Source organism: Macroventuria anomochaeta, assembly GCF_010093625.1.
Source record: "Macroventuria anomochaeta strain CBS 525.71 unplaced genomic scaffold BU25scaffold_22, whole genome shotgun sequence".
Lineage (NCBI taxonomy): Eukaryota > Fungi > Ascomycota > Dothideomycetes > Pleosporales > Didymellaceae > Macroventuria > Macroventuria anomochaeta.
This window is the reverse complement of record NW_022985383.1, coordinates 157,496-183,620: the sequence shown is the minus strand read 5'-3', so window position 1 is coordinate 183,620 and position 26,125 is coordinate 157,496. Positions and strand designations below refer to the sequence as shown.

The 26,125-nt window shown below is 52.1% G+C and overlaps 12 protein-coding genes across 12 annotated transcripts in view; 6 read left to right on the top strand and 6 right to left on the bottom strand.

The window, feature by feature from the left end:
• Positions 1-1,778, top strand: part of BU25DRAFT_395506 (beta transducin-like protein HET-D2Y) — a 4,936-nt gene extending 3,158 nt beyond the window's left edge. The window contains exon 3 of the mRNA XM_033704788.1: positions 1-1,778. Within this exon, the coding sequence (XP_033560326.1) occupies positions 1-1,659 (1,659 nt within the window). The 3' untranslated portion in view covers positions 1,660-1,778.
• A 600-nt stretch (positions 1,779-2,378) lies between these two features.
• On the bottom strand, positions 2,379-3,922 carry BU25DRAFT_492282 (glycoside hydrolase family 88 protein; the record flags this gene model as incomplete). Its single annotated transcript, XM_033711625.1, has 4 exons — positions 2,379-3,163; positions 3,211-3,685; positions 3,736-3,823; positions 3,879-3,922. 4 exons carry the CDS (start codon positions 3,920-3,922, stop codon positions 2,379-2,381), a joined length of 1,392 nt encoding a protein of 463 aa, XP_033560325.1.
• A 671-nt stretch (positions 3,923-4,593) lies between these two features.
• Positions 4,594-5,942, top strand: BU25DRAFT_395500 (glycoside hydrolase family 5 protein; the record flags this gene model as incomplete). The annotated part of the gene is made up of 2 exons (XM_033704787.1): positions 4,594-5,187; positions 5,241-5,942. 2 exons carry the CDS (start codon positions 4,594-4,596, stop codon positions 5,940-5,942), a joined length of 1,296 nt encoding a protein of 431 aa, XP_033560324.1.
• A 402-nt stretch (positions 5,943-6,344) lies between these two features.
• BU25DRAFT_492280 (MFS general substrate transporter) lies at positions 6,345-8,485 on the top strand. Its single transcript, XM_033711624.1, has 4 exons — positions 6,345-6,943; positions 6,993-7,475; positions 7,527-8,003; positions 8,056-8,485. Exons 1-4 carry the CDS (start codon positions 6,724-6,726, stop codon positions 8,439-8,441), a joined length of 1,566 nt encoding a protein of 521 aa, XP_033560323.1. The 5' UTR covers positions 6,345-6,723; the 3' UTR covers positions 8,442-8,485.
• A 443-nt stretch (positions 8,486-8,928) lies between these two features.
• Positions 8,929-10,709, bottom strand: BU25DRAFT_344416 (hexose transporter-like protein; the record flags this gene model as incomplete). Its single annotated transcript, XM_033702999.1, has 5 exons — positions 8,929-9,038; positions 9,104-9,247; positions 9,303-9,422; positions 9,472-10,278; positions 10,331-10,709. 5 exons carry the CDS (start codon positions 10,707-10,709, stop codon positions 8,929-8,931), a joined length of 1,560 nt encoding a protein of 519 aa, XP_033560322.1.
• Positions 10,710-11,488: 779 nt separating this feature from the next.
• On the bottom strand, positions 11,489-12,437 carry BU25DRAFT_432315 (uncharacterized protein; the record flags this gene model as incomplete). Its single annotated transcript, XM_033708716.1, has 2 exons — positions 11,489-12,256; positions 12,411-12,437. 2 exons carry the CDS (start codon positions 12,435-12,437, stop codon positions 11,489-11,491), a joined length of 795 nt encoding a protein of 264 aa, XP_033560321.1.
• A 1,325-nt stretch (positions 12,438-13,762) lies between these two features.
• Positions 13,763-15,019, top strand: BU25DRAFT_440871 (NAD(P)-binding protein). Its single transcript, XM_033709203.1, has 3 exons — positions 13,763-13,885; positions 14,078-14,290; positions 14,342-15,019. The coding sequence occupies exons 1-3, from the start codon at positions 13,831-13,833 to the stop codon at positions 14,854-14,856; spliced, it is 783 nt and encodes a 260-aa protein (XP_033560320.1). The 5' UTR covers positions 13,763-13,830; the 3' UTR covers positions 14,857-15,019.
• Positions 15,020-15,161: 142 nt separating this feature from the next.
• On the top strand, positions 15,162-16,151 carry BU25DRAFT_411958 (uncharacterized protein). The gene is made up of 2 exons (XM_033706683.1): positions 15,162-15,428; positions 15,510-16,151. The coding sequence occupies exons 1-2, from the start codon at positions 15,219-15,221 to the stop codon at positions 15,951-15,953; spliced, it is 654 nt and encodes a 217-aa protein (XP_033560319.1). The 5' UTR covers positions 15,162-15,218; the 3' UTR covers positions 15,954-16,151.
• BU25DRAFT_411957 (uncharacterized protein) lies at positions 16,058-17,817 on the bottom strand. The gene has a single exon (XM_033706682.1). It carries the CDS (start codon positions 17,685-17,687, stop codon positions 16,254-16,256), a length of 1,434 nt encoding a protein of 477 aa, XP_033560318.1. The 5' UTR covers positions 17,688-17,817; the 3' UTR covers positions 16,058-16,253.
• Positions 17,818-21,390: 3,573 nt separating this feature from the next.
• On the bottom strand, positions 21,391-24,882 carry BU25DRAFT_411956 (glycosyltransferase family 2 protein). The gene is made up of 5 exons (XM_033706681.1): positions 24,713-24,882; positions 24,147-24,636; positions 23,734-24,095; positions 22,014-23,684; positions 21,391-21,951 (listed from the first exon to the last, which is right to left on the bottom strand). Exons 1-5 carry the CDS (start codon positions 24,755-24,757, stop codon positions 21,814-21,816), a joined length of 2,706 nt encoding a protein of 901 aa, XP_033560317.1. The 5' UTR covers positions 24,758-24,882; the 3' UTR covers positions 21,391-21,813.
• Positions 24,792-25,800, top strand: BU25DRAFT_449472 (uncharacterized protein). Its single transcript, XM_033709643.1, has one exon. It carries the CDS (start codon positions 24,884-24,886, stop codon positions 25,652-25,654), a length of 771 nt encoding a protein of 256 aa, XP_033560316.1. The 5' UTR covers positions 24,792-24,883; the 3' UTR covers positions 25,655-25,800.
• Positions 25,687-26,124, bottom strand: BU25DRAFT_101878 (uncharacterized protein). Its single transcript, XM_033700252.1, has one exon. It carries the CDS (start codon positions 26,037-26,039, stop codon positions 25,719-25,721), a length of 321 nt encoding a protein of 106 aa, XP_033560315.1. The 5' UTR covers positions 26,040-26,124; the 3' UTR covers positions 25,687-25,718.
• Position 26,125: the final 1 nt, after the last annotated feature.

Here is a 26,125-nt window from a genome sequence, read left to right as displayed (position 1 = left end):
AAGCTGGCGTCGGCGTCGTGGGACAACACCGTCAAGCTGTGGGATACGAGCAGTGGCGCGTGTCTGAAGACCTTCACGGGCCATAGCAATCGGGTCATGTCTGTAGCCTTCTCGCACAACTCGACCAAACTGGCGTCGGTGTCACTCGACAACACTGTCAAGGTGTGGGATGCGAGCAGCGGCGCGTGTCTGCAAACGTTTACAGGCCATAGCAGTTATGTCATCTCTGTAGCCTTCTCGCACGACTCATTAAGACTAGCGTCCGCATTAGACGGGACCATTGTCGAGCTTTGGGATGCGAACAGCGCCGAATGCCTGCAGACGTTCACGGGCCATAGCAGCGACGTCACCTTTGTGGCCTTCTCGCATGACTTGACCAAGCTGGCGTCGGCGTCGTGGGACAAGACCGTCAAGCTGTGGGATGCGAGCAGCGGCGAGTGCCTGCAGACGTTCACGGGCCATAGCAGTCGGATCAGGTCTGTAGCCTTCTCGCACGACTCGACTAAGCTGGGGTCAGCGTCAGACGACAAGACCGTCAAGCTGTGGGATGCAAGAAGCGGCGAGTGCCTGCAGACGTTCAGGGATCATAGCAGTTATGTCAGCTCTGTGGCCTTCTCGCATGACTCGACCATGTTGGCGTCGGCGTCACACGACAAGACCGTCAAGCTGTGGGATGCGAGCAGTAGGGCGTGCCTGCAAACGTTCCCGGGCCATAGAAACATAATTAGGTCTATAATCTTCTCGCACGACTCGACCAAATTAGCGTCGGCGTCAGAGGAGAAGACCGTCAAGCTGTGGGATGCGAGCAGTGGGGCGTGCTTGCAGACGTTCACAGGCCATAGCAGTTATGTCATCTCAGTAGCCTTTTCGCACGACTCATTGAGACTAGCATCAGCGTCATGGGACGACACAGTCAAGCTCTGGGACCTGAGCAGCGGCGAGTGCTTGCAGACGTTCACGGGCCATAGAGGTATCATCAGGTCTGTAGCCTTCTCGCACGACTCGACCAAGCTGGCGTCGGCGTCATTAGACAAGACTGTCAAGCTGTGGGATGCGAGCAGCGGCGCCTGTCTGCAGACGTTCACAGGGCATAGAGACTATATCAAGTCTATAGTCTTCTCGTACGACTCGACCAAGCTGGCGTTGACGTTAGACGACAAGTCCGTTCAGGTGTGGAATGCGAGCAGTGGCGAGTGCCTGCAGACGTTCACAGGCCATAGCGATTGGGTCAGGTCTGTAGCCTTCTCGCACGATTCGACCAAGCTGGCGTCGGCATCATTAGACAAGACCGTCAAGCTGTGGGATGCGAGCAGTGGCGCATGCCTGCAGACATTTAACATTGGCAGGGCTCTTGACACCCTATCCTTCGACTCCAGCAGCTCTTGTCTCTGCACTGATGTAGGGACTATTGCCATTCACAGCTCAGGAACTTCTAACGAGCGAGGTGTCACGGAACCTGAGCACCCTCTGTATCTAGGCACAGGTCTTAGCCCAGATAAAACATGGATCAAACATGACGGCATGAATATCCTGTGGATACCATCAGAATATCGACCGTCATGCTCAGCAGTATGCGGAGCTACGGTTAGTATGGGCGTTGGGTCTGGCAGATTATGGCTTTGCACGGTTGGCCTTACAGACGTCCGTATCTATCCGTAGCAAATATGAAGGACTAGCTCTCTGCTTTTATATCTTATTCATTCTGTATCTCTGTTGCACAGAAGCGAACGGGAATGCACACATAGACATAGGCTACTTATGGCTACATTGGAGTTTGGGGAATTCCAATGGCAATGGCTGTCGCTAAGTCATGCTGCCGTGTGAATTTTGAGAATTGAATTCTCGCTGTTTCTGGTGTTATGCTCAGCACGGAAAGGTACACAGCAGAGGTGAGGGAAAGAGACAATGGCTTGCAGAAAGCCATCTGCCTGCGCCACAGCTGTTTTGTGTCGCCAATCGGTTATAGGTATAGCATTGGATTCGTTACAATAGCATACATCTGAGCACGCTACTTCAGGCTTCCCGCATGCCAAGTGTCCTAGCGCATCCCGACACTTACGTTCCAGCCCATGCCGGAGGCTGGTGCATTTATAGAGAAAGGATTGAAGAACATCACTCAATAACTACAGGTCTGTATAGCCACGCATAAGAGATAGCGGAGCTCCGAAGTGCGAACCCGTCCCGTTATACAGTGTGTCCCGGCACGCTTGAAGAGACGTTAGGTTGCTGTGCTGTCCGCCTCTTAGCTGCAGCCTGCTGACACAGCCACTTACATGCAGGTACACTCCGCACATGTCACCACTTTATGAACTTTGTCGTAATCGCGAGCTCATTACTCAATTGGGGCACTGTAGCATCACTTTATGCTATCAAGCTATCTACAGGAGCCCTGCCCTCAACAACTTATTCCCAAACTCCAGCAAATAGTAATCCGCGTACACCAACCCATGATCTTTATACTTCTTATGCGCATCCGGATTCCAGTTCGTCGTGCTGTTCCTCAAGATCGCATCGAATGCACTCTCCCTGACCTTGATCTCCGCCGCACCTGCGCCATTCACTAGGCACTTTCCTGGCGCCTCGAAAGAAGCCAGGTCGCGGTCGTATGACATATCGAGTGTTTGACTTACGATCTGCAGCGCGATGTCGAGGAAGTTCGTTGATGGGTCAACTAGCTGTGATGCTTCGGAGGTAGGTAGGCTCTGTAGCGATTGATGGATGATGAGCAAACCGTTGGCGGTTGCCATAGCAGCCGACACATCGCGCAGTGGCTCATTCGGGTCACCAAGCGGGGCGTCAAAGTCCCACAGCGGAACCAGCGGGTGATGCCACTTCCCTTCTCCCTCCTTGCACCGCTGCAAAAAATATTCTGCACACTTGATCGCTGTCTGGAGATACTTGGTGTCTTTCGTCCAGGAGTAGACTTGTGCGAAGCCCATAACGGCCCATGCCTGACCTCGACTCCATGTTGAGTCGTCTTTGTGGCCTTGGTTGGTCATTTTGGCTTGTGGGCGGCCGGTGCGTGGGTCGAAGTTTACAAGGTGGTAGGAGGAGAAGTCGGGGCGGAGAATTTCGTGTATGATGGAGTCGGCGTGTTGAGTTGCGATGTCGATGAGAGTTTGGTCGTGTTGGTTATGGCCAACGTAGTAAAGCAGGTCGAGATCTGCAGTATGTGAGTAGAGGCTTCCATATGGTCAAATTGACACTTACTGCACATGCTGTCAATAATGACTAGGAAGTTTGTGGTCATGTCAGTGATCGAGTAGCGGTCGTTTATGGCGACATCCCAACTCCTGATGGCCTTGACCTTCTCATCGTATCTCGACGCAAGTGCATACGCGGCGTTGATCACAGACTGGAGGCTCTCTTTGTTACCAGTCAACTCCCAATCCTTTTGTAATGCGGGCTGCACAATGAAGCCCATGTCGTGTGTATCGGTGCGCGAACTCATCTGGTTGATTGCAACGTTCCAGTGTCGGCCGATCTTCAACAGCTGTTCCTGGAACTGTAGACGAATGTGGTCCGGAACATTGAAGGCTTGTGGATATCGTACCGCACGCTCAATGATGGTGTAGATGCAACCCGGGAAGAATCCACATGTCCAGAAGTCTGCCTCTCGCCCTTCGTACCGACCTGCGTCAGGACCAACTTGAGGTACAGTGTGTGGGTAGGTCGGAAGTGGTGCCTGTAGCGCGTTGGTACTGGGCATTCTGATTCAACTATAGCACCATCTACCTCTTGCTTCAAGCCTCGCTGCGCAACTTGGAAGATTTTCGCGGCCGCATTCTCAGAGTATATGTCGCTCAAGTCGACACCTTTAATGCTGTTTTCAGAACGTCTCGTTAGCTAGCTTTTTAAAGTCTGGGGCTATTGCTTACCTTGATGTCGCATCCCTTCTCAATTCTGTGAATGCGCCGCCCATCTTAATCTCTTGGGGATTGATAGTTAACTGACAGCTTTGCGCGAAGCTAGTTAGAAAGCTCGAGAACCGTTTAAAGGTTTCGAAAGCGGCGCTACAGTTGCTTCGAACGTACTGGACTGCTGCCGGATGAGCAGTTGTCGAAGTCGTGCAACACGAACAGCCAAGGTACCTCGTTGCTACTGTATGAGCTACTCGTAGGGCGCAAATCGATAACCGTATCGATAACGGAACAATTGACGATGTTAATGGTGCAGGCTAAATGCGCGGGATCGGCATTCGCCCGAGGCCCGTTGCTCAATGAAGACATTCTCCACCGTCCGGTCCCAGCACGCTTGGGGAAGCTGCTCGTGTCTTTCAGGGTCTAAGTGCGCTCCACGTCATGGGATCCAACGCTGTTCCTTGGAAGGCTTTCCACTTTGGGCGACCTCGTAAATTGCATTTTGTTTATGCAAGGCTTGGAAGTCCGGCGTTTTGCTTGACTGCACTATACTTTCCACAATTTCTCCGCAATGTAGTCTTAGGTCTGGGGAAATAGCATCGAGCTAGTAGTAGTGTCCACGAGACCTGTATGGCTGGCTTGCAGTATACCGATAATATATAGTGGTGCCGAAGTTAAAATCTGTTATGAGCACCAGGATATTGTTGTCAATTGTACTTTGATCAGCATAGTCATGCTGTTCACCAACTTTGCCCCAGCGCTCCTGCTGAGTACCCTTGCATCTGCTCTTCCAGAAGTGAAGCGCGCTGCTACACTTCCCCTTTCGACTAAGGGTCGCGACATTGTCGACGCCAATGGCGATGTCTTCCAATTCGCCTCAACGAACTGGCCCGGACACCAAGAGGTCATGGTTCCCGAGGGTCTTCAGCATGCCTCAATCAAGGACATTGTTTCGTGGTTTCCGAAGTTCGGCCTGAACTCTGTCCGCCTGACCTTCGCTATCGAAATGGTCGATGACTACCTCAGCAACAGCCCGAACCAGACTTTGGAGAAGAGCTTTATCAACTCACTTGGCGAAGCCAACGGCACCGTAGTGCTGAACCAAATTCTCGAGAAGAACCCCCAATTTACTAAAGATACCACAAGACTGGAGGTGTGGGATGCTGTTGCGAAGGAGCTGTCGAGTCAAGGTGTTATCATCCACCTGGACAACCATGTCAGCAAGGCATTCTGGTGCTGCGGTGACAACGATGGAAACGGCTGGTTCGGGGAGAAGTTCTTCGACGTCGAGAAATGGAAACGCGGTCTTGCCTGGCTAACTAAACACGTAAGTTCTATACTCTGAACAAACACCAAGTCAAACTTGCTAACTTGCGAAAGGCGAAGGATAACTGGCCTACCTTCTCTTCTGTTGGTCTCCGAAACGAACTCAGAAGCGCTACCAACGCCGAGCCTGTCGATTGGTACACCTGGTATGTCCATATGACGGCTGCAGCAGAGGCGGTGCACGAAGCCGACCCCAATGCTCTTATCTTCTTCTCTGGTCTCTCGTACGATACCTACATCGACCCAATTCCTCTCGGCAAGACCCTGAACGGTACTGCTGGAAAATCAACTGCCAACAAGACCGCGGTTTTCAAGCCTGGTGACTTTGCGTTCAAGGACAAGATCGTGCTGGAGATTCATAAGTATGATTTTGAAGCCACCCAGGACGACTGCGAGACCTTCAAGAGTAAGTGGTACAAGAAAGGCTTCCAGAGCGTCAACCCCGACGACCCGACCACCAAGTATCTCTTCCCCATGGTGATCTCTGAGTGGGGCTTCATCCACAATGGAACATACTGGAACCAGACGACGTACGCGAAGTGTCTGGTTGAGATGGTCGACCAGTACAAGGTAAGCTGGATGCACTGGGAGCTTTCAGGGTCCTTCTACCTGCAGACTCGACCGGGCAGGAAGCCGCAAGAGACCATTCAGGGGTTGGAGGAGTTTTGGGGTCTGCTGAACTATGATTGGTCGGCCATCCGCTCGCCGATTACCCTCGAGAACAGCTTGTACAAGATGATCGGTGCTCTGAAGTGAGAAGGACCTGTAGTGGTCTGTAGCATGTCAATCAATTGATTAAGAATCCAATAGATTTTTCACAATATTTTGCGACCGTGATAGATAACGGATACGTATTTGCAGTTCGCGATCTCTGCAGTAGTATCGCTATACTCGACGTCTTGCACCCTTGCAAGCCTCCGGGCCTGATGATGGACTTGACAATGGAATGCATCGTTGTCGAAGGTGCAAGTCACCTTTGATGGAAGAATGAACTTCGTGTGCACGACGCGCTATTACGTCATCGATTCGAAATTGCGACAATGCTCACACTCGTGCTCGCACCGCACGTATTCAACTTGCATGATCGTCAACAATAAACGTCGTCTGTGTAGTCGTCAAGTGTCTGTGTTTTTCATGTTGAGCCCCTTGCATTGAAGTCTCGGTATAATGCTCACCGATATCGCCTCGCGTAGATGCACGCGACGACGTCCTTACAGACCAGGTTTTCGCTGCCTGCTGATCACTCCACAAACATTTTCGTCGGTTCTCTAGGAGTTCGCAATTCAACCATTTCCCACCTGGTACCCGTTCGTGGAGAAATACCCCAGTCTTGGTCCCCGCATTACACCAGACCCAATGCAGCAATGTGCCGATGCCCGCAGCACGAGCAACATCTTCGCTTGCCAGCCTTAATGTCGAAGGGGATGGGTCGTCTACATATTACACTGCTGGGGATGATCAGTAGCCGTCTCAACCCAGGTTAACGGGTACTACTTTTACCAACGGCCTGCTACCACACCCTGACCAGGCATTCGCAATGGCGGCAGCAACAAACCCCCGAGATGAGACCGCAGGTGTTGAGGGCAGGGCTGGCGAGTTCAGCACTAATGTAATCGCCCCCACCGATGCGCCGAAACGATCACCATGGAAGGCTTGGATGTACCTCTGGGAGTGGTACCCAAAGCACTACCCTGCTGAGGAGAGGAAGCTGTTGAGGAAGATGGACGCATGTCTACTGACGTTCTGCTCGTTCATGTGTAGGTACCGACTGTGCCGCACCCGAGAACCAGGTACTAACTTCGGCAGTCTTTCTCAAATGGCTTGATTCGTCAAACATCAATAACGCCTATGTGTCTGGCATGAAAGAAGAGCTCAACCTCTATGGCAACCAATACTCCCTTTTCGGCACCTTCTACAACTGCGGATACTTGGTGTTCCAGATCCCATCTCTACTTCTGCTTTCTCGCCCAAAGATCGCAAAGTACTACCTTCCGTTGATGGAAGTCCTGTGGTCAGTTGTCACTTTTACTCAGTCGCAGATGCGCAACGAGCGTGACATCTATGGTACTCGATTCCTGCTCGGTCTTCTCGAGACACCAGTGGCCTCTGGCACTACATACGTGCTGGGCTCGTGGTACAAGCCTGAGGAGGTGTTCAAGCGTACTGGTGTATGGTACGTCTCGAACAACATCGCAGTCATGTTCGGTGGATACCTCCAGGCTGCTGCATATAAGAACCTTAATGGCGTCGGCGGGATGGCGGGATGGCGGTGGCTCTTCATAATTGACGGTAAGACATGAACAGCAACATGAGCAATGCCATGCATACTGACGAGAATAGGTGTTATCTCCCTTCCAATCGCCCTCGCTGGTTTCCTCATTTTCCCTGGTCTGCCCAGCAGCGCAAAGCCATGGTGGCTCACCCCGGCAGAACACGACTTAGCAAAGCGACGAGTAGCAGCAGCCGGTATCGCACCAAGTCAAAGCCTGAACTGGTCCATCATCAAGCGCACTCTTCGACGATGGGAATTTTACATGGGTCTCCTGGCGTACACCTTCTTCCTGTCATCCTCATATCCTCATGGTCAGATGGCGCTCTGGCTCAAAGATCAGGCTGCAAAGTTCCCCGGTAGCTACTCCGTGCCACAGATCAACACGATCCCGACCGGTGCCCAGGGTGTCTCCGTGGTTGCAGCGCTACTTGCGACTTCGCTTTGTATGATTTACCCCCTGTGGAGTATCTTCTCCATCGTGCAGACTATTTACCTCATCGCCAATATCCTGCTCCTTGTCTGGGTCATTCCTAAAGGTCTTCACTGTAAGTCTCCGCTCAAATTCCGCTTTCACACAAATACTAACACCTTTCGCAGTCGCATGCTACTATCTCCTCGGAGTATCAGCAGCCGTGACGCCCATCCTCATGCCATTCATCAACATGGCTCTGCGCGATGACGCTGAAGCACGTGCCGTCACCGTCGGTGGTATGCTCACAGCTGGCTGGGCTGTTTTCTCATTTTACCCCATCGCGGTCTTCCCTGTCGTTGAAGCGCCACGATGGACAAAGGGCTACTCGGTCAATATCTGCTTCGTGGTTGGATGTTGGGCATGCTTCTTGATCATGCAGTATATGTACAAGAAGAGCGAGAACAAGAAGCAGCAGCAAATTATTGGTGCGGCGGGAAGAGATGAAGAGGATAGCTTGAGTGATAAGAAGCCTGTGGAGCATATCAAGGAACATGTTGAAGAGCGCAGATAGGGTGGTCATGAGTGATCAGGGGTCGAGCGAAGTGCGGCTGCGAGGAACATAGTGTTATACCCAATATTTTACTGTTCTTTACATGATCGGTTGTATTTGCGTGCCACTTCACACATGAAATTCTCATCACTGAATCGCGCAACCCATCTCGTGGGGCCATTGCCCTTACTGGATTAGTTTTGATTGCGTTTTCCCGGAAATGACACGACCGTGGCGAAGCATTTTATAACGACTGTCGTGGTCACGAAATTCATATCATGAAAGCACACTTATACATTCATCCGGCTAATCAAGACATCAAAACCGTACAAGATGGATACAGTTCTCAAATCAACATACTCAAATCGTAACCAAACTGCACCAAACTTGTCAGATCATAGACTAGCTAACTCATCTCATAAAAAACGTGTTGGAGGGGGGGGGGGGGGGCGCACATGTGTTCGTTCAACTAAGCGAAAGACGCCCAACATGTTGCGATCTACCCCGATCAAGCTTTCTTGTCTGGTGCTTCGTGAAGCTCAATGACCGTGGGATCATTAACGACCTTGCTCACCGCAGCGACCAGTGCATCACGTTCGTCCTTCTCCGACTCGAACACTGAGATCATGTTAGCACAATCCATATAAAATCATGACATTTTCATATCATTAGAGGCAACTTACGGAAGTGCAATTCCTCCAATGTTTTCCCGTAGGTCTCAGGGAAGAAGATGTAGATGAACACGATCTCGAAGCAGAGCCATACGACGTAGACAATGAGATATTTCCAATCAATATTCTCGAGACCGATGGGGTTGACGAACGAGCCTGGAGGTTGTCAGCTGGCAAGTATTGAGGGCCTGGATGGATGTAAGACACATACCGAACATGACAGCCGTTCTACCGAAAAGCTGGAACCACGACAGCCCCTTCGTTCGCACATAGTACGGGAAGATCTCCACCATGTATACATACGTCAACGCGTTGTATCCAATGCAGTAAGCTGTACAAAAAGTGAGCATACTCATATAAGAGAAGTACATGAAACATACCTGGAGAATAAAGGAAGATAAAGACCAGTACCGCATACCCCGACTCCTTACTCCCCGTAATCCGATTTCTCGCCTGCGCAATCGTCCACGCCGTATAAACCGTGAGCAGACAACTCGCACACAGCAAATACATCCTTCGTCTCGGAAACCTCGGGGTAACACTCGCCATCAGCAGACTCACAAGGAACCCCCAGCTCTCCTTGCCAACATTGTAGCGCACTTGCTCGTAGCTGCTCGTGATACCGATTTTCTCAGCGATCGGGACGAAGTACTGGCTAATGAGATTGTTACCGGAGAACTGAACGAATAGTCCCAGAGCAGCGGCGACGAGAGATCGGTGTCTCATGCCTTTTGTCTGGAAGAGTTCGCCCCAGCCGCGGGCGCGGGACTCATTTTCGATTTTGAGCGCGGTTTGGATCTCTGCGAGCTCCACATGCGGGAGTTCAGCAGACGCGTCGCCTTCAGCGTGGTACTTTATCAAGATATTCAGCGCCTCTTCGTGACGGTCTTTGGAGACGAGCCAGCGGGGTGACTCGGGGACTGTGAATGCGAAGACGATTTGGATCAGGGATGGGAGCGCTTGCAGGATTGAGGGGAGGCGCCAACTCCAGTCGCTCTGGATGAGGCGTGTTTGCACGATGATGCCGGCGCCTAGGACGGCGCCGACGCCGAAGAAGGCGTTGAACATGCTACCTAGGAAGGCGCGTTCTTTTGGGTGGCCGAGTTCGCCGAGGAGAGCGGCGCCGGCGATGATGGCGTAGACAATGCCGTGGCCCAAGAAGATGCGGGAGAAGACGAACATGGCGACTGAGGTGTGTTAGTTCAGATCCAATGAATTTGGAGGACGGAGGGAGCCTACGATTTTTAGAGAGGCCTTGCATGATGGCACCAATGGCCATAATCACCGATCCAAAAACGATTGACTTTCTCCGGCCCAGGTGATCCGAAACCAAAGATATGAAAGGGATTGAAGTGATAGCTCCTAGGTTGTAGCAGGCGACCAGCAAGCCCAGCTGTCCGCCTTTGGGGTAATTGAAGAATTCCTTCCAGTAGGTTAATGCTTGCATGCCGTTCATCATGGAGGAGTCGAAGCCAGATGTCGACTCAATGAACAAGCAGAACGGGACCAGAAGGAGATAGAGTCGCCGAAGGTTCGGCTTATTCCACCATCGCACATGGTCGTTCGCAACGAGGTTCTGGATAATACTCTCGTCGATTGCGGCGACTGGCGGAGCCATGGTGTTGAGACGAAAGGGGGGTATAGGAGCTTTAGCAAGGGTCTACAAGGATGATAATTTGGCCTCTCTCCAAGACCCTTCTTGAAGATCCATTCACACGCTGTATCAGTCTAATATACCTACACCGGCAACTGCTCGGTCGTTACATCGGCTAATGCTACGATACCGTTGCCCAGGCTGGGCATTGAGGGGTTGGTGAGCACACGGCCAGATATCAAGCAGGGTCATGAGGATGTCCCACGAATGGAAGCATCCATCATCAATGCTTAACCCTGAAAGCTTGAATCGACGTTGAACGGTTCTTTAGGCCGTTACAGCACTTCTTTTGATTTTCTTTTCGTGATATTGAAGGCCTCCAAACGCTGTTGTTCAGTACGATATTGTCCAGGATGCCATTGTATGTTGTAGCACGGCAGGTGTCGAGCGATCATCTTCCCTCTTCCCCGCTGCTCGACTTCAAAGGGTAACCAATTTAGCCGCGGACCGCACCGAATCTGGAAGGGGATCCACATTTAGGGGGCCTTACTCCAGGAAAGATACCCGTTGTAGGGCAGCCCTGTTCGCAGAGCATTTGCGGGGAAGTAGTCGCTGTGTGGTCAACCTTGTTGTTGCTGCCAGGTTTGCGGAGGTAACGGTCTGCTCATCCGCAGTAAGACTACAATTCCAACACCGAACCAATGACGAAGGAAGTTTCGGGGCCGACCGGCCTTTGTATGCGGTTTTTGAGTGTTGGATCGGTTGTGTATGTGGACAGCGGGTTTTGCAGTCGGTTTTTGCTACTAGTCGCGTGCTGACTTCCAGTATGCTTCCCACAGCGCATCTGGCGTCCTCCGCTGTTCCACTGCTCGTAAGCCCAGGAGTATGCCAAACACCCTGGCAACGCAAAGCACAATAAAAGATGTAACAATTTCGGCTCCTTCACCCATCCTTAATGCCCAACTGGGCCTGACTCCAAGTGGCAGCTTCCTGAAGTCGATGAAGATAGGCCAATTGTCCAGCTCCCAGAAGACCACAAAGAGCTGTAGGTCTATCCACAGGTCTCCCAAGAAGCCTTTAGCGACCCGCTGTCGCATACAAAAAATCGTATCACTTGGTGCCGTGATGATGCCGTTCAAATTCCAGAAAAAGAGCGGTTTGCTGATATCGCTCGGATCCGTCGACTCCTCCACGACTACCTCCTCCGTCCAGTCTTCAGGCCATATCGGTTGCGGGCTCCTTCCTTGTCTCGTCAAGCTTATGTAGTGATCAAGGCGGCCCCAGTTGTGCCTTGCATATCGAGGGATCTCGATGACCAACCCTTCTTGTATCTGTTGACCGGTACTTGCGTCAACTTCGCCGCCTACAAGTGCGCTGATAAGCTTCGTCTTGCCATTAAGTTCGACGAAGACGGCTCCTTTGACGAGACGGAGGTACTCAGTGTGCGTGGCATGAAAGTGCAGTCCGGACGTCCACGCTGAGCGGCGAGGTAGAGCGATAGTTGTCTTGAGAGGCGATGTATCACCTGCAGAAGGTACCGTGGGGATGTGGTATGCGACTGCTTCGGATCCCTGGCGAAGGAGAGCGCGTGTGCCTACAGGTAGAGGGTTCAGAGGTCGGACTCTGGTTCGATCTTCTTTGCTCGTGCCATTGTGTTTGGTGTAGATGAATAGCATGCTACTACAGGAAGAGGAAATGATACTTGATTTTGATTCAAGGCCTCACATGCTGGACTGGATTCGCAGCATCCATCTTGATTTGCAATCTTGGACGCCTCGTTCGGCTGAGCAATCAGCGGAAGACGGCCGCGGGCTGGCTTACTCACCCAAACTTCACTCAGGCAAATAACAATGATATCCCTGAGATCCAATGCATCTGGTTGTTCATGGTATCATGGTTGATATGATCACTGTGTGGCTGAGTGTGCAGAGTAGCGCGTTGTGTTCGCGTTGATACCTGCCCACTTATGGCCTGGCGCGCAAATGACGTCACGTAACCGGTATGCGACTTCCCATTATGTTCTCAACCGATCAATTTTGAGGATATCACTCGTTATGGGTAGAGAGGCCTGTAGAACACGAATCTTCACGGTTTTAGACTCAATCTTGATGTGAGCACTTTATAATTGGCTTACCAACCTATCTCGTCTCCACCAGCATGAATCTGCAAATCCACTAAATCGGAATTAGCCTCGAAAGCCGCCAACTATTTCAGAGGCCAGGTATCAGACAGTTAGATTACGACAAAGTGCAGTTCCTACCACATGACAATTTGCCTGGCACAACTTTCGGCAATACTACTCATGAACGCAGCTAGTGAAGGCATTCCATGTACTATCGTTTACACGGTCGTAGTTGAGGTGGGTATGGTCTTGATGACACAGTGATCGTGATAGAAGCGCGCGATGTCCGCGTTGTCACGCTGGAGGCAAACCTCGTGCAGGTCAAGTAATCTTCAAGTTGAGTTCATGGTCTTATCAGCACCTCGTTGCACAAGTACAATGCTCTGACGTATATTTGACACTCTATCTGGTAAGCATCCGAGTCAAGTCCGTGGGGGATCTTCATTCACGAAACATGGCAACTCGCCAAACCCCATCTTTTGCAAACTTTTCGATCTGTCTTGCTCATACGAATTCTTACGATGACCGCAGATTGTCGTCGATGGCTTGTTAGGCACTCCACAAGAGTCGTAGCCTTGTGGGGCCGGCCAGCCTTCGGTACGCCAAGCCGTGCCCAATTGCAAACAACGCCTGCTTTTTCGACATTGGGAAATCTGCGTAGGCGAAGCGGATTGAGACTTTCCCTGATGCGTTACTCCAAGGGCCGCGTGACGGGTTCCTGCTTGAAATGGTGATGGTGGGCAAGGATTTGTGGCGATCCTTGTTTGGGGAAGGGACGTGGAACGAATGGAATGAGGGCAGCCCGCGGAAGTCACGATGCTTGCCCTTTGTGTTGCGAAGAGTTAGCGAAGGATGAGTGGGCTTACTGAGGTCCTCGAATTACATCATGTTGCCTCTCGGCCTTTATAATTGTCAAGCTCAGCATCGTGACCGGTTTTGGCACATACTTGATACCCTGCTTTTTCCACTCTCTGTTGTTTGTAGCCTTCATATAACCAAACTTTTTGCTGCACAATTCACATAATGGCATCATTACGATCGGTGACGGCGATGCGTCGTGTCGCCTGCAGAAACTCGGGTATATTGCGATTCCAGCCTTCCCCAACACTTCTCCAACGACGAGGTCTTGCAACACACGGAGATGTTACATATAAACAAACTTCCTATGAGAAGCGAGAGAATGTTGGCGATAGGAAATACGGCCATTTTGACATTGGCGGGAAGGTCTTCGTTGTGACAGGAGGTGGCCAAGGTCTTGGACTCTCGATAGCGGAAGGCCTTGTCGAGGCTGGTGGCACCGTCCACGTCCTCGACAAGTTACCAGAGCCGACCAAGGACTTTGAGGAAGCGAGAGCTCGCGCGAAGAGCGAATTCAATGGCGGTCTGGAGTATCATCAGGCCGATGTTTTGAACGCCGATGTGCTGGGTTCGACGATTGCAGGCATCGCAGCTCAGAAGCAGCGGTTGGATGGACTGGTCGCAGGTTCGTCGAGGTCTTTGGGTTTCTGGGATAGTTAGCTAATTAGGTGTACAGCTGCTGCGATCCAACATGTGGCCAAGGCAATCGACTACAAACCAGAAGATATCGAGAAGATGCTTGCGGTCAACTACACCGGAGTGTTCCTGACTGCGCAGGCTTGCGCTCGCGAGATGCTCAAGTATAAGATCGAGGGTTCGATGTGTCTGGTGGCTTCGATGAGCGGAACGATCGCCAACAGAGGGCTGGACGCTCCAGTGTACAACTCCTCGAAAGCTGCGGTCGTGCAGCTTGCGCGTAACCTGGCCATGGAGTTTGGTAGGAAGAGACCAGATGGGTCAGGTGGCATCCGAGTCAACTCCCTGAGCCCTGGACACATCGTGACACCCATGGTGGAGGAAAACTTCAGGAGAGGCGAGGCGGATCGAGCTGAGTGGGAGAACAACAACATGCTTGGGAGAATCAGCATGCCAGAGGAGTACAAAGGTGTGGCACTGTTCATGCTGAGCAAGGCCAGCAGCTACATGACTGGACATGACTTGAAGATTGATGGAGGCACCACGGCATGGTGAACGAGCTGAAGTTGGCGTACTGGCATTCCTGCAGCAAGCGTTGTTAGCCTTTGCTGGCGTTAGTATATCGTTGCATGTTCAGCGATGAGGTAGTGATGAGATTTTGTAAATGAATCTTATTATTCAACACATGAATGAACATCGCTCTGGGATGAGATCTGGAGTGTTCAACAGATTTGAGATGTGAAGATGAAGGAGGGGCAGAAGGGAGCGCAGCCACGTCCAGGGTCCCAAACACCTTACCCAATTGGGCGCTAGCACAAAACACCTGTCCTCACGACGGGACATGCCGACCCTCCTTGGGAATCTGGATCAACACCACACGTTGTCTCACAGACTCTCCGGAGCGCACACCACCCACTATGGATCGGATACTGCGCCTTCTCACATTGCTGGTCGCCATCATCGCGCCCCTCACCGCTGCCCTCAAATTCGACCTCCACCCTGTCTCGCCGCACGACGCTGCGAAGTACGAGCGATGCATCCGTAACTTTGTCGCAAAGGACCAGCTCGTGCTCGTCACAGCGATCCTGGACGGACACAGGGGTGATGGGCAGAAGGTCGACATGCATGTACGTGCCATATACTAATAGTTGGACATGCAATGCCCAAATGCATGCAATCACCTTCAACAAGTGCTGATGAATCGATAGATCCGCGATGCCATGGGCAACGACTACCACCGCCCCAAGGACGTCGTCGGCGAGAACCGCTACGCCTTCACCTCGCACGCCGACTCCGCCTTTGATGTCTGCTTCGAAAATGTCTACTCCGGCGCACAAACAGGCACCGGTCCGCGCCACGTCGAGCTGGACATTGACATTGGCGCCGACGCCAAGGACTGGAGCGCTATCCAGGCTGGCGAGAAGCTGAAGCCTGTTGAGGCTGAGTTGAGGAGAATTGAAGAGGTTGTAGGCGAGATTGTCACCGAGATGGACTATCTGCGGGCTCGCGAGCAGAAGTTGAGAGACACGAACGAGAGCACAAACGAGCGCGTTAAGTGGTTCGCGTTTGGTACAATGGGCATGTTGGTTGGTTTGGGCGCGTGGCAGGTCGTCTACCTGAGGGCGTACTTCAGGAGCAAGCACCTCATCTAGGCGGACAGAGTGGGAAATTGGGGAAGAACAGGGACGAAGAGCGGTCGCATGGGTCTTGAGGACGACAACAAAGCATTGTACGAACAGCATGAGTTTAGCGGTCGATTGTGGCAGCCTACACGAGCTTTGGCTCACAGGCTCCAAGGATGGCGTTGCCGGGGCATATCCAGATGAACCTTTCCCAGAAGTCAAATCCTCGTTTCCAAATCCAATGTTCCAAAGCAAGTGGAGGCATAAGAAGTCAACCCAAGCTGACAGCGTCCAGAAGTCCAGAAGTCAGTCCAGGCCCAGATGAAGCCCTCAGTCAATATGCTCCCCAAAGATATACCGTTCCAGCTCATCAGCCTCCTTTGCCAGCCTCGCCAAATCACTAACCCCCGGCGCACCCGTCTCAGCGATATACACATCCACAAACCGCGCAGGCACCATCTCAAATGACTGCGCAGCAACACCGACATCTCCTCCAGAAGCGAATCCCTCTATCGTTGTTGCTGACGTGATGCTGTCGACACCACTCATAACAACGGCCTTCGCGCTCGGAGACAGCGTTTTGACGCACACAGCAGTGCCGAGCGCACCTTTGTTGCTTCGTACGTCTCCCTGAGAGTCAATGCAGTCCGCTTCTAGGAGAAGGATGTCAACCTTCTGACTTGCTGTGCCGACCGCGTGGGTGGGATTTGTGGTGATGTGCACCCGGGAGTCTGACGATGTCGAAAGCAAATGCTTGTTGGAAGAGGAGAGAATGGAGAGGTCGATCGTGAGTTGTGGGTTGGAGGAGAGTGCGTACGACAGAGCGGCGAGAACGGCAGGTGAGGTGCTGAGCGTGAGTATACGCAGTGTCGCACCATCCTTTCCTTCCGTCTCGCCAACTTCTGCAGTAGGGTGCGGACACATCGAGTCAGCCCTTGATTCCGTCTTCGACATTACCCGCGTCTGGAGACCTTCACAGTACTTGCGCATCCACTGCGCGAACGCAACGCCTAACTTGTCGTCCAAGGACCTCCACACCTGTATAGACTCGTCAAATGCCCCGCCCGCTATTCGAGCAAGCTCCGCTGTGCTTCGACTCCCGCCACCTCGACTTTGCTCTTCGTTCCACCGCCTAGCAACTTGCGCCAAACTCCTTACCAGCATGTTCTTCGCAGAAGCATTCCAGGCCGGCAGTACACTGCTAATCAACATCGCGGCATGCAGGAGCATACCCCAGAACTCAGGCCAATCCGTCGCTATACACGCCGCTATATCCGCCACATAGGCAAGGTGACCCAGTGCCATAGTCGCCAAGTCGCGGCCCAAAAGTAAAGAGGCAGTCTGGAGGTCATCAACAGCCTCCTGCAAAACCACGTCAAACTCCTCAAGCTCTTCCTGCGGCGGCAAAGCAACTTTCGGCGGCAGCCCCGGCAACTCTCTGAACGGTGTCATAGATACCTCCACGGCGTGGGTTTCTGGTACCTCCATCGTCGAATTAAGCACTGAATCGCTCCTCGCTGCATCCTCTGGCACTTCTGTCCTCTCGCTGAGCACCGAGTCCGGCCTCTTGCGCCGGGCTATGAAGTTTCGAAACGACCGTGGATGGGAGGTAGTGCTTGGGTTTCTCGACAGCGCAGATGAGGGGCGCGAACGTAATGAGAAAGCTGACGCTCTGGTGCTGGGGTTCGTTGCGAATGATGGCGGTCGCGTTGATGGTGGGCGTGGGAGCGGGCGGTATGCTTCTGCTATAGCGAGCTCGAGCATGGTACTAAGCTGGGCACCTGAGGTATCAGGGTTGCTGTTGGGAGGGGAGCCAAAAGGTAACCAGAAGATGCAAGAAAGACAGTGTGGCCAAGAGGCGGTGGATGGATGGAGGTTATGCAGTTGGTAGACGGCGATGCAGACGGAGAGATTGAGGTCAAACGGGCGTGTCGAATGGACATTAGGGTACTGAGGTGAAGGTGAGATTGACGTAAGAAGACAAGCGCAAGAGTCGCGTTTGCCGCAATCGACGTTCCTAAAATCACTGCGGAGGCCTTCAGACATTCAACAATCGTTGTACAGCCTCTACGAAAATTACTGTAGTCGTGAGAAACTTTGTTAGATTGTAGATAGTCTGCAAATGAATTTCATGATTATGGACTTGTATTCGGCTTTTTCTGCTACTTGAGAGTATGTTTTTGCTGCCTCAGGACGGCATGGTTCAGTTGCTTGATTTACTCCTCGCTGCTCTCACCTTATACTACATACAATGCATACATATACACTTCTGTTTCGGGATCTTCATCACATCTCAAAAGTATGTTGTTCAAAGAAGGCAGAACACCTCACAAGCGAACAGGAGTAGTCACCCTTGTGGCCTTCGGCATTCAACATCGCGTAGCACCTTAGTAGTCTGTGCGTCATTATAACGCAGTTACATCCGGTGACTGGAGGAGATGCAGGTTCGAGTCTCGCTGTATCCATCTTTCTTTCTTTTTAAGAAAGATGGATTTGCTTTATTTGAACAGCATGGTCAGGATGAACGCTAGTAGCGTTACTCGATAAGGATGGCAAACAGTGCAGAACAGTGATGAAAGCCTTCAGCTACCATTATCTTGGGGCAGCATTATCTGGAGGAGCCTTCTGCCTGCTCGACGAATACTTCTAGTACGGGGCACAAACACTAGGTTTCTTGATGCCCTGCAGCATATCGAAAATACTGTAGCCCTTTAATATCTTAGTAGAAGGAAATCAGTCTGCAAGTCGGCATTGAGTACCTCCTATGAATTCGAATGTGTCTGGCTTTCTGCCACTCAGGAAAGAGGTTCTCTGCCGAAAAGGCCCTCCGGGTAGTGCAGCCCTACTTTCGCATCCCTGGATTGCTGTTTGCAAAACAAGTTCTTGATTATACCTTGTTTGTTGCCCGCGATCAATTTGTCCTTGCGGCGCAATTGAACCTAATCCACCTCACAAATCGCGCTCCGTATGTTTTGCGGGACTTGTGCCAGGCGATATGACCGATCTATCTATTAATCCACTCAACCCGACAAGTCTGCAGTACACCTATCATTGAAATGTCAGTCCCAACCCCCAAAATCTCAGCCTTAGTCAAGGACCTGGCAAATTACGAAGAATTTCTGCGAAAAACGAAGAAGTACGTGTCTCAAAAAACCAGAAGCAAGGAGGCTGCATGAATTTCTTTCGAAAACGATCGACTCAAGCTATTGGCAGGCAAGCCTGACGCAAGCCTTCAGTGCTCGATAGACAACAGACGGACCGTACTACAATCGTTTGCGAAATGTACGGACCCTCCTGAATTTTGGCACAGTGATTTCATGTACCACAGTGTAGCATGCAGGGCACATACGTGAGTGGTTAATTGTCTTGGTGCCCTAAAGTATCCCACGTTCTGCCCTGCATCCTGTCACCCAGACTGTCACCCATCCTAATCAACCAGCCTTAGCTAGCCACTAGGAAGTTCGCGCCCACCTGTGACGTATGCTTGATGATATTGAGCCAAAATCCAGGGGGGTTCGTACATTTTGCAAGGGCACCGATAAGAAGGCTGAGGTACATATGATGCCAGGTCAAAGATGATAGACTACAAGGATGGGTACTGATGGTATATAGGAAACGCTAGCGCAGGCTGAGTCTGAACTCAGGGTGGCCACGCGAAACCGATGGAAGGCGACTGAGAAACTCCACAATGGGTTGACGGCGGAGGCTGAGGAGGCTGCATCTAAGGCTTGAGTGGGTCGTGCAAAGAGACAGGACGCACTGAATATCCGTATTGGAGGGCTCTGGGTGTATACATTCACATTCTTCCAGCTCATCAATCGAGCTTAAGATAAGTACCTTCAAAGGGTTTACAGAAACCATCATCAACCATGAACCTTGCAACTGGCATCTCATGACCCACAACACATTGATGAAAGGGGTCAATGTAGATGGCCTGCCTCCTTCTCTTTGGCATAACCGCAAGACTTGATGCGACAATATGTAGTGAACACAAGCAGTAGCGACGACCTCTGACACTGCCACTTTATCTCGGCTCTTCTGATACATAGCTTCCCAAAGCATCATAGCGGAGTTCCAGTGAGGTGCAGTTGACTATGAGAATGGGCTGATTGACGGCAGGCTCACGGTAAGGAAGGAGTGCGGCACTGACGACGACTGGAGCCTTCCATACATACACACAAACCCATGCCATGACCACCGCCTGACTTCAAACTCTAACAAAAACCCGCACCATCACCTTATCGCCACGATGAACGACTCCCCAATGCAGCCGTCACAGTCTCCCCGGGACACTCCTCAGCCAGTCGTCACAGACACCGCCCGCTCGCTAGCTGCCTCCCTCAGCGCCCTCGAGGCCCGCATCACCCTCCAACGCGCGCGTTTCAACACCCTGCGCTCCGACAGAGCCACGCACTGGACCGTCTTCGAAGCCGACCGCCTCAAGATCGCCGCGGGTAAGTTCGGGAACGAGTTGCAGTACCCACTGAAGGAGCATGTTGCTCGTATGGAAGAAACCAAGGTATGATGGTGGGTATGAGAATGAAGGTATCCAATGCTTGCTGATCCATGAGAGTCAGAGCTTCGGGAGGCTGAGGATAAGCTGGCGCTTTTATTCGTTCAGCGATGGCAGTTGAACGAAAAGCTTAGGGACGAGCAGGTCATGGCGAAAGCATATCAGGATTTGGTTACTGAAGGGAAGCTGTGAGATGCGTTAACGATGTGCACTGAGGCATAACTTGGGGACTGAGGGTCATTGTTGGATTGATTGGCGTGATAACACTAGGAGCACAGTGTCAGCAGGTATCCAAGACTATTGTGCCTCACATACCAACCTCCGTGTATCTTGTCTTTCCGAGGACTCAAGTGAGTAAACGTACAGAGAACCTCGTTCCTTTTGAGTGCTATCCTCAAAAACGACCTGATCTCGAATCTCTCCAAGCTTGCAGGCGGCTTCAGCAACGCCCGCGAAGACGTACAAGTATGCTCTTAAGGTGTTTCTGGCGGTCGGCGTTGCAACACTGCGGTGATGCTCTACCTGAGTTAGTGACCAAGGCCTCGAAAGAAACGAACTCTTTCAACAATCCAAAGCCTGACCATCGCCCCATGCTAGTGACGCTCATTAGTCAATGTAGCCAACAAAGTATGTAAACGTGTCCCCAGCGATCGTCCCTGCAGATCCGCATTCTTCAGGAAGGTCAGCAATCCTGAAACACGGGGTGTTGAGCTGCCGTACCAATCAGCATCCATCGGTATAAATGTAAGTATGTTGAGGGCTTGGACAACGTCACTGTATGCAAGGGTAGGAAGATCACTTGGCTTCGTGTTGTGGCACTAGGGAAGCTGGGTGTGGCTGGGTGTGGAACGAAAGGGTCTTTGATCGTTGACTGGCGAGGGGGTAGCAACTCCGGTACTGCCAGGAACAAATTATTGTAGCCTTCAATCTAGTAGGCAGGCGAGGATTACAACGTGGTTTTAGAAATTGTAGTATTCATCCTAGATATCTCAAAGTACAAGGTGCAATATAATGTCCGTTCATCCACCCAGACAAGCTGTCCATGACTAGCCCGAGCGCGTAGTGCTATAACATGGGTAATACGAGGTTCTCGTAATCCATCCAACATGGTATGGCAGATGGTTTTAGTATATCAAGATGATCAAAAGTCCACGACCGCGCAGCACTCCGCTGGAGTCGTAAGACAGCCGAAACGCCAGAACGCAGGATCAAAAACGGATTAGGGGAATCGAACAGGTAGCTTAGTAAAGCAGTCGCGGCCGTGGCAGGTGTTGTGGCGCAGTGTAGTCGTAACTTGGTCGTTTTCGGCCCGGAGACGCCCGGACAACTTCGGGAATGGTCCAAAAACATCTCCAGGACGTCAAATTTGACTTGTTTCTACCTCTTTCTTACGCAGAAGAAAAGACCGGTGCGTCCGAGGAACCAGAGACATCCGAAGAAGCGAACCAGAGCCAAACCGGCGGTCGCCCAAAGGAGGGCCTGGAAGAAGTGGGCAGTTCGGGTGGTAGCGGTTGACTAGAGCATGTTAGCATTGGTATTTTACAGGATATGATGCCCAGATATATTGGTATACTTACCGACAAACCAAAACGGTCGAAGCTGTCCTGAGTGACAATAACAGCGAGCAGAACGTTGGAACCGATCCAGAGCGTACACAGGTGAGTACGGAAAGCCTTGTAGGAATCTTCCAGGGTCTTCTCGTTGCCCTCAACGGGAGGAACGTAAGGAGCCAGAGCACGCTTGACGGTAGCCTCGAACTGTGAGTCGATGTCGGCTTGTGGCAGATCCGGTTCCTCGATGACCGTAGTCTTTCCGTCGGCGCCCTTTTCTGTCTTGGCTGAGGGGAGAGCTTCAGCCTTGTCGGAACCTTTTGTACCCCAAGAAACATCGTGCCAGTTGGAGAAAGCGTAGACGTTGAGGATGTTGACGTAGGACGACATGATCAGGAGGTACTGAGGGAACGATGTGAACATGTGCCATGGGTCCATGTACAGGAACGACGCAACGTAGTAGAGACCGAAGGTAGCCGCAAGCGCAATGATGATGATACCGACACCACTCGATGAGAAGAAGGATTCAGCAAATGCGGACGCAGACGAGGTATCGAGCTTCTCCGAAGACGGGTTCGTGAACGCCTGGACGACCAGGTAGATGGACAGAATGACGATGTAGAACTGGATCAATCCGAAAACGGTAAAAGAGATCAGGTAAGACCAGATGGAACCCTTAGGACGGTTACCGAAGGCCAAAATGAACTGGAGACCGAGGAAAGCCAGGTAGAGGTATGTGACGACAGTGTTGAAGATGGGAGTAACAGTGTTTCCGAAAGGCCAAGCATCCCGTTGATCCGTCTTTGTACCGACAAGACTCATGATAACAACGGTCGTAAGGTAGAAGGAAGCCATAGAAAACCAAGCGAGGATAGTGTTGCAGGTCGTGTAGATCATCTGGATGTGGAGGAAGAACATGCGGACAATGTTGTGGCCAGACTTGTACATGCGCCCAAAGTGGAGAAGCGAGTAGATACCGGCAGCGAAGGAACCGTTGAGCCAACGACGACGCTGACCGATGAATTCGGCAACACCTTCGGGCACATCAGTCTCACCCTTGGAGGCCTTGACGTAGGTAAGATGCCACTTAGAACCAGCCTTGGCAACCAGTTCGAAACAGAGAATACGATCTTCGGCCAAGAACATGTTCTTCTTGAAAATGTTCATGCCCTCAATACCCTTCTTTCCGAGGATCTTGGCCAAGGTGTGGTCACCGTGGAAGTACTGCTCGAGCGGGCGTCCCATGATGGCGCGGTAACGGTAAGCAGAAAAAGCACCGGGCAACACAGAGACGTATCCGAAAGACGATTCCAGCGGCTTGTCGAGAATGTTACTGATCTTGTACTCGAAGTTCTGGGAGGCAACGAGCGGGTTGAGCAGGTTCTTCCAGCCCTTACCCAGCATGGCGTGGATTTCACCACAAGCGCCACCGAGGTCCTTGTCGTTGTAGAAAGCCTCCCAGAGAGCGAGCAGGGACTTGGGGCCGGGCTTGGTACCAGCATCGAGCAGAATGCAGACTTCGGGATTCAGAATGCGACCAATAGCAGTGAACAGCCACCTGTGAGAGTTGATCTTCTTGGTGTTCTTCTGCTTTAAGCAGAACATCATCTGGACGGGAGGAAGCGTGCTGGAGCTGTCATCGTGGGGACGGATGAGCTGCTGGTTGGGCGTAACGGACAACTGAGTAGTGTATTCGAACTGGGCTTTGTTAGAATCACTTAAACATTGCAACCTAGTCGCGACTTACGATGTGAGCAACGGTCTCGTTACCGTCAATGTCCTTCTTCATGACACCATCCTGGTAGATACCGATGGTAGCAAGCAGATCGAGCGTGCCCTTGTCGCAGGGGTCGATACCGTCGAAAACCAAGCAGACAACGATCTTCTGCCAGGCTGGCCCTCCCTTGTTCCAGAACTCGGACTTCTTCAGGTTGACGATGTCGCGGATGTTCTGCATAACACCGTGCAGAGTACGGGCGGTGAGCACCTTGTCTTCGTTGTAGTATGTCACAGCAATCAAAAGCTCAGTGTGGCGGTTGTACATGGCCGGCCGCAGATTGTAGCCATTCTTCAGGGTGAAGTCGTTGGGGTCACATGTCGCGGCCGTATCTGGCAGCAGTCAGCGTCGCATCCACAAAACGCACGAATATTATCACCTACAGCGCATGTGTGTGAACTCCTCACTGCCGCTCTCGAGGTCATTGCGGTACTTTGCCTGGATGGCGTTCTGGATAGCAGAGGGCACGGGGTAGTCTGCCGACAAAACGGAGCCCTGCACGAGCTTGACCTTACGGGTCATACCACGCTTGAGGCCACCGGCGGCAGCGACGGCACCACCAGGCTGCTGGCGCTGTCGCCAGGCCTCGGTCGAGCTGGTCTCGCTCCTCTGGTATGGGGAAGGCGCCCTGTGGGGAGCGCCAAACTCAGCAGCAGGCTCATAGCCGCCGGTCGCCGAGTAGACGTCAGACCCGCCGTGGGCCTCGCCAGGGTACTGTGTCGGGCGGTCGGTGGCATATGTCTCCGTCAGACTGTAGGTCGAGTTTGGGCGGTTCTCAGGGTGGCCGTAGAAGGGGTCCTGGTGGGTGCCTGCCGCATTCTCGTGCAGGAGAGAGCGACCGACCTCGTCCTCATCGTGCCTGCCGGGAGTGTACTGAGCTCATCGTTAGTATCCACCATCTACCATCTCGACTGTGCACATTGTGCAGGCGCAAGGGGCTGCCACGCACTTCGTTGTTATGGGCCTCCCCATAGTTTTGCTGGTTGTACGCCATGACGTGCAGCGGTCGAGGGGCTGGCACTACGTATGGCGAGGGTCCAGTGGATCTTTGGTGTTGTGATGATGAGTGCAAATGGAAAACGAAGGAAACAGCGCACAGCTGGGGTGATAAAGGGCAGGAATGTCTGGCACAGCTTTCAATTCTCCTCAGCTCGACATGAGCGACAGCGCCTCGTGCCCTTTGGGTCTAGCGCCTGACGCTAAGCAGCGCCCGGGGTGTGAAACGAGACGAGGAATGGCGAACTACCTTGTTTTACAATGCGGGTGGCCCAGTCCTTCATCAGATTGTGAGCGTACAGTACCGCCGAACCCTGTAGACGCCTTCTTGAAGCAGTTGGGATTGTCTTCACCTGCAAGAAGGGCAGCCAAAGCCTGCTGGCACTCGTTGTACGGCGAAAAAGTACACACGACCATCCTCGTAGGCTGTTGCGCTAGGACGCCATTGCGGCCTCTAAAATTAGAGATGCGCCTGCACACCCCAACGCCTTATTCCAGCGCCGCTGACTGGCACTGCTCAGCCTCACTACCACCACGAGAGACAACCGTGACGACCTCCTCGCTCTGCCCGGCGGTATTGAATCTATTCCCGAAGTGCGTTCCTGCATCCGCCACTTGGAGAGGCTCACCGCCCCCAACGGCAGGTTACTACTGCGCCGCTTGGTGCTTTGGTGCACTTTGTTTGCATGCACCGGCGAGCCACTTTGTTGGATTGGCCGTTGCGCGTCCCTTCATGCTCCATCAAGCTAGACGTCGCCCTGTCAACGTCAGCAAACACGCCGGTAAAAGACAAGCAACATCCCCGTGCACATCCCTTCAAGGCTGTAGACAGCGGCTCTTCCTCGTGGAATTGTACCCTCACGACATGCAGTCTTACTGTGTATTTGCATCGTAGTCAGCAAGCCTTGGGGGCCTCAGCCCTAGCTGTTATTGAGCCCCGCCGCACTGCTGCGTTGGCATCAAATCTCACTTCTCTCGCCCATGCTTTCATGAGGGAGTAGCAGGGACCACCCAGAAATTAAGCTCTCCTTTTCGATGAAGTGGGTCCCGCGGCCTCTGGATCTTTCACCGTTGGGCCACCCGCGTAGCCGCGATAGAGACCCTTTATCTGTCAAGATAAAGTTAGGAGTTGCCCTCCGAAGCATTTTGGATGTCAAAGTGAACTTCATGCAAAATGTGATGGCCATCAGTGCGATACGAGTACGACCGATCGACGATACTAACGCCACTAACGAAAATGTGAAGTTACATTGATGTGCAAGGCTTGCAACAATGGTCATCGCAGACCACTTTACTACCTGAAAATGTCCCGAACTTACTGCGAGCTTGAAAGATTGATACACCAACAAGAGCCTCTAAGTGCATC

What these genes read in the sequence shown, in the direction of transcription:
- BU25DRAFT_492280 (XM_033711624.1), top strand. Translation starts at nt 6,724, where the DNA reads ATGGCGGCAGCAACAAACCCCCGAGATGAGACCGCAGGTGTTGAGGGC. An exon ending in GACGTTCTGCTCGTTCATGT is followed by an intron (nt 6,944 to 6,992) that starts GTAGGTACCGAC and finishes TAACTTCGGCAG; the next exon opens with TCTTTCTCAAATGGCTTGAT. An exon ending in CATTCCTAAAGGTCTTCACT is followed by an intron (nt 8,004 to 8,055) that starts GTAAGTCTCCGC and finishes CACCTTTCGCAG; the next exon opens with TCGCATGCTACTATCTCCTC.
- BU25DRAFT_440871 (XM_033709203.1), top strand. Translation starts at nt 13,831, where the DNA reads ATGGCATCATTACGATCGGTGACGGCGATGCGTCGTGTCGCCTGCAGA. An exon ending in TGTCGCCTGCAGAAACTCGG is followed by an intron (nt 13,886 to 14,077) that starts GTATATTGCGAT and finishes GACTCTCGATAG; the next exon opens with CGGAAGGCCTTGTCGAGGCT. An exon ending in GTTGGATGGACTGGTCGCAG is followed by an intron (nt 14,291 to 14,341) that starts GTTCGTCGAGGT and finishes TTAGGTGTACAG; the next exon opens with CTGCTGCGATCCAACATGTG.
- BU25DRAFT_411958 (XM_033706683.1), top strand. Translation starts at nt 15,219, where the DNA reads ATGGATCGGATACTGCGCCTTCTCACATTGCTGGTCGCCATCATCGCG. An exon ending in GGCAGAAGGTCGACATGCAT is followed by an intron (nt 15,429 to 15,509) that starts GTACGTGCCATA and finishes ATGAATCGATAG; the next exon opens with ATCCGCGATGCCATGGGCAA.
- BU25DRAFT_411957 (XM_033706682.1), bottom strand. Translation starts at nt 17,687, where the DNA reads ATGCTCGAGCTCGCTATAGCAGAAGCATACCGCCCGCTCCCACGCCCA.
- BU25DRAFT_411956 (XM_033706681.1), bottom strand. Translation starts at nt 24,757, where the DNA reads ATGGCGTACAACCAGCAAAACTATGGGGAGGCCCATAACAACGAA. An exon ending in GGAGTTCACACACATGCGCT is followed by an intron (nt 24,096 to 24,146) that starts GTAGGTGATAAT and finishes GACTGCTGCCAG; the next exon opens with ATACGGCCGCGACATGTGAC. An exon ending in TCGACCGTTTTGGTTTGTCG is followed by an intron (nt 21,952 to 22,013) that starts GTAAGTATACCA and finishes AACATGCTCTAG; the next exon opens with TCAACCGCTACCACCCGAAC.
- BU25DRAFT_449472 (XM_033709643.1), top strand. Translation starts at nt 24,884, where the DNA reads ATGTCTGGCACAGCTTTCAATTCTCCTCAGCTCGACATGAGCGACAGC.
- BU25DRAFT_101878 (XM_033700252.1), bottom strand. Translation starts at nt 26,039, where the DNA reads ATGACCATTGTTGCAAGCCTTGCACATCAATGTAACTTCACATTTTCG.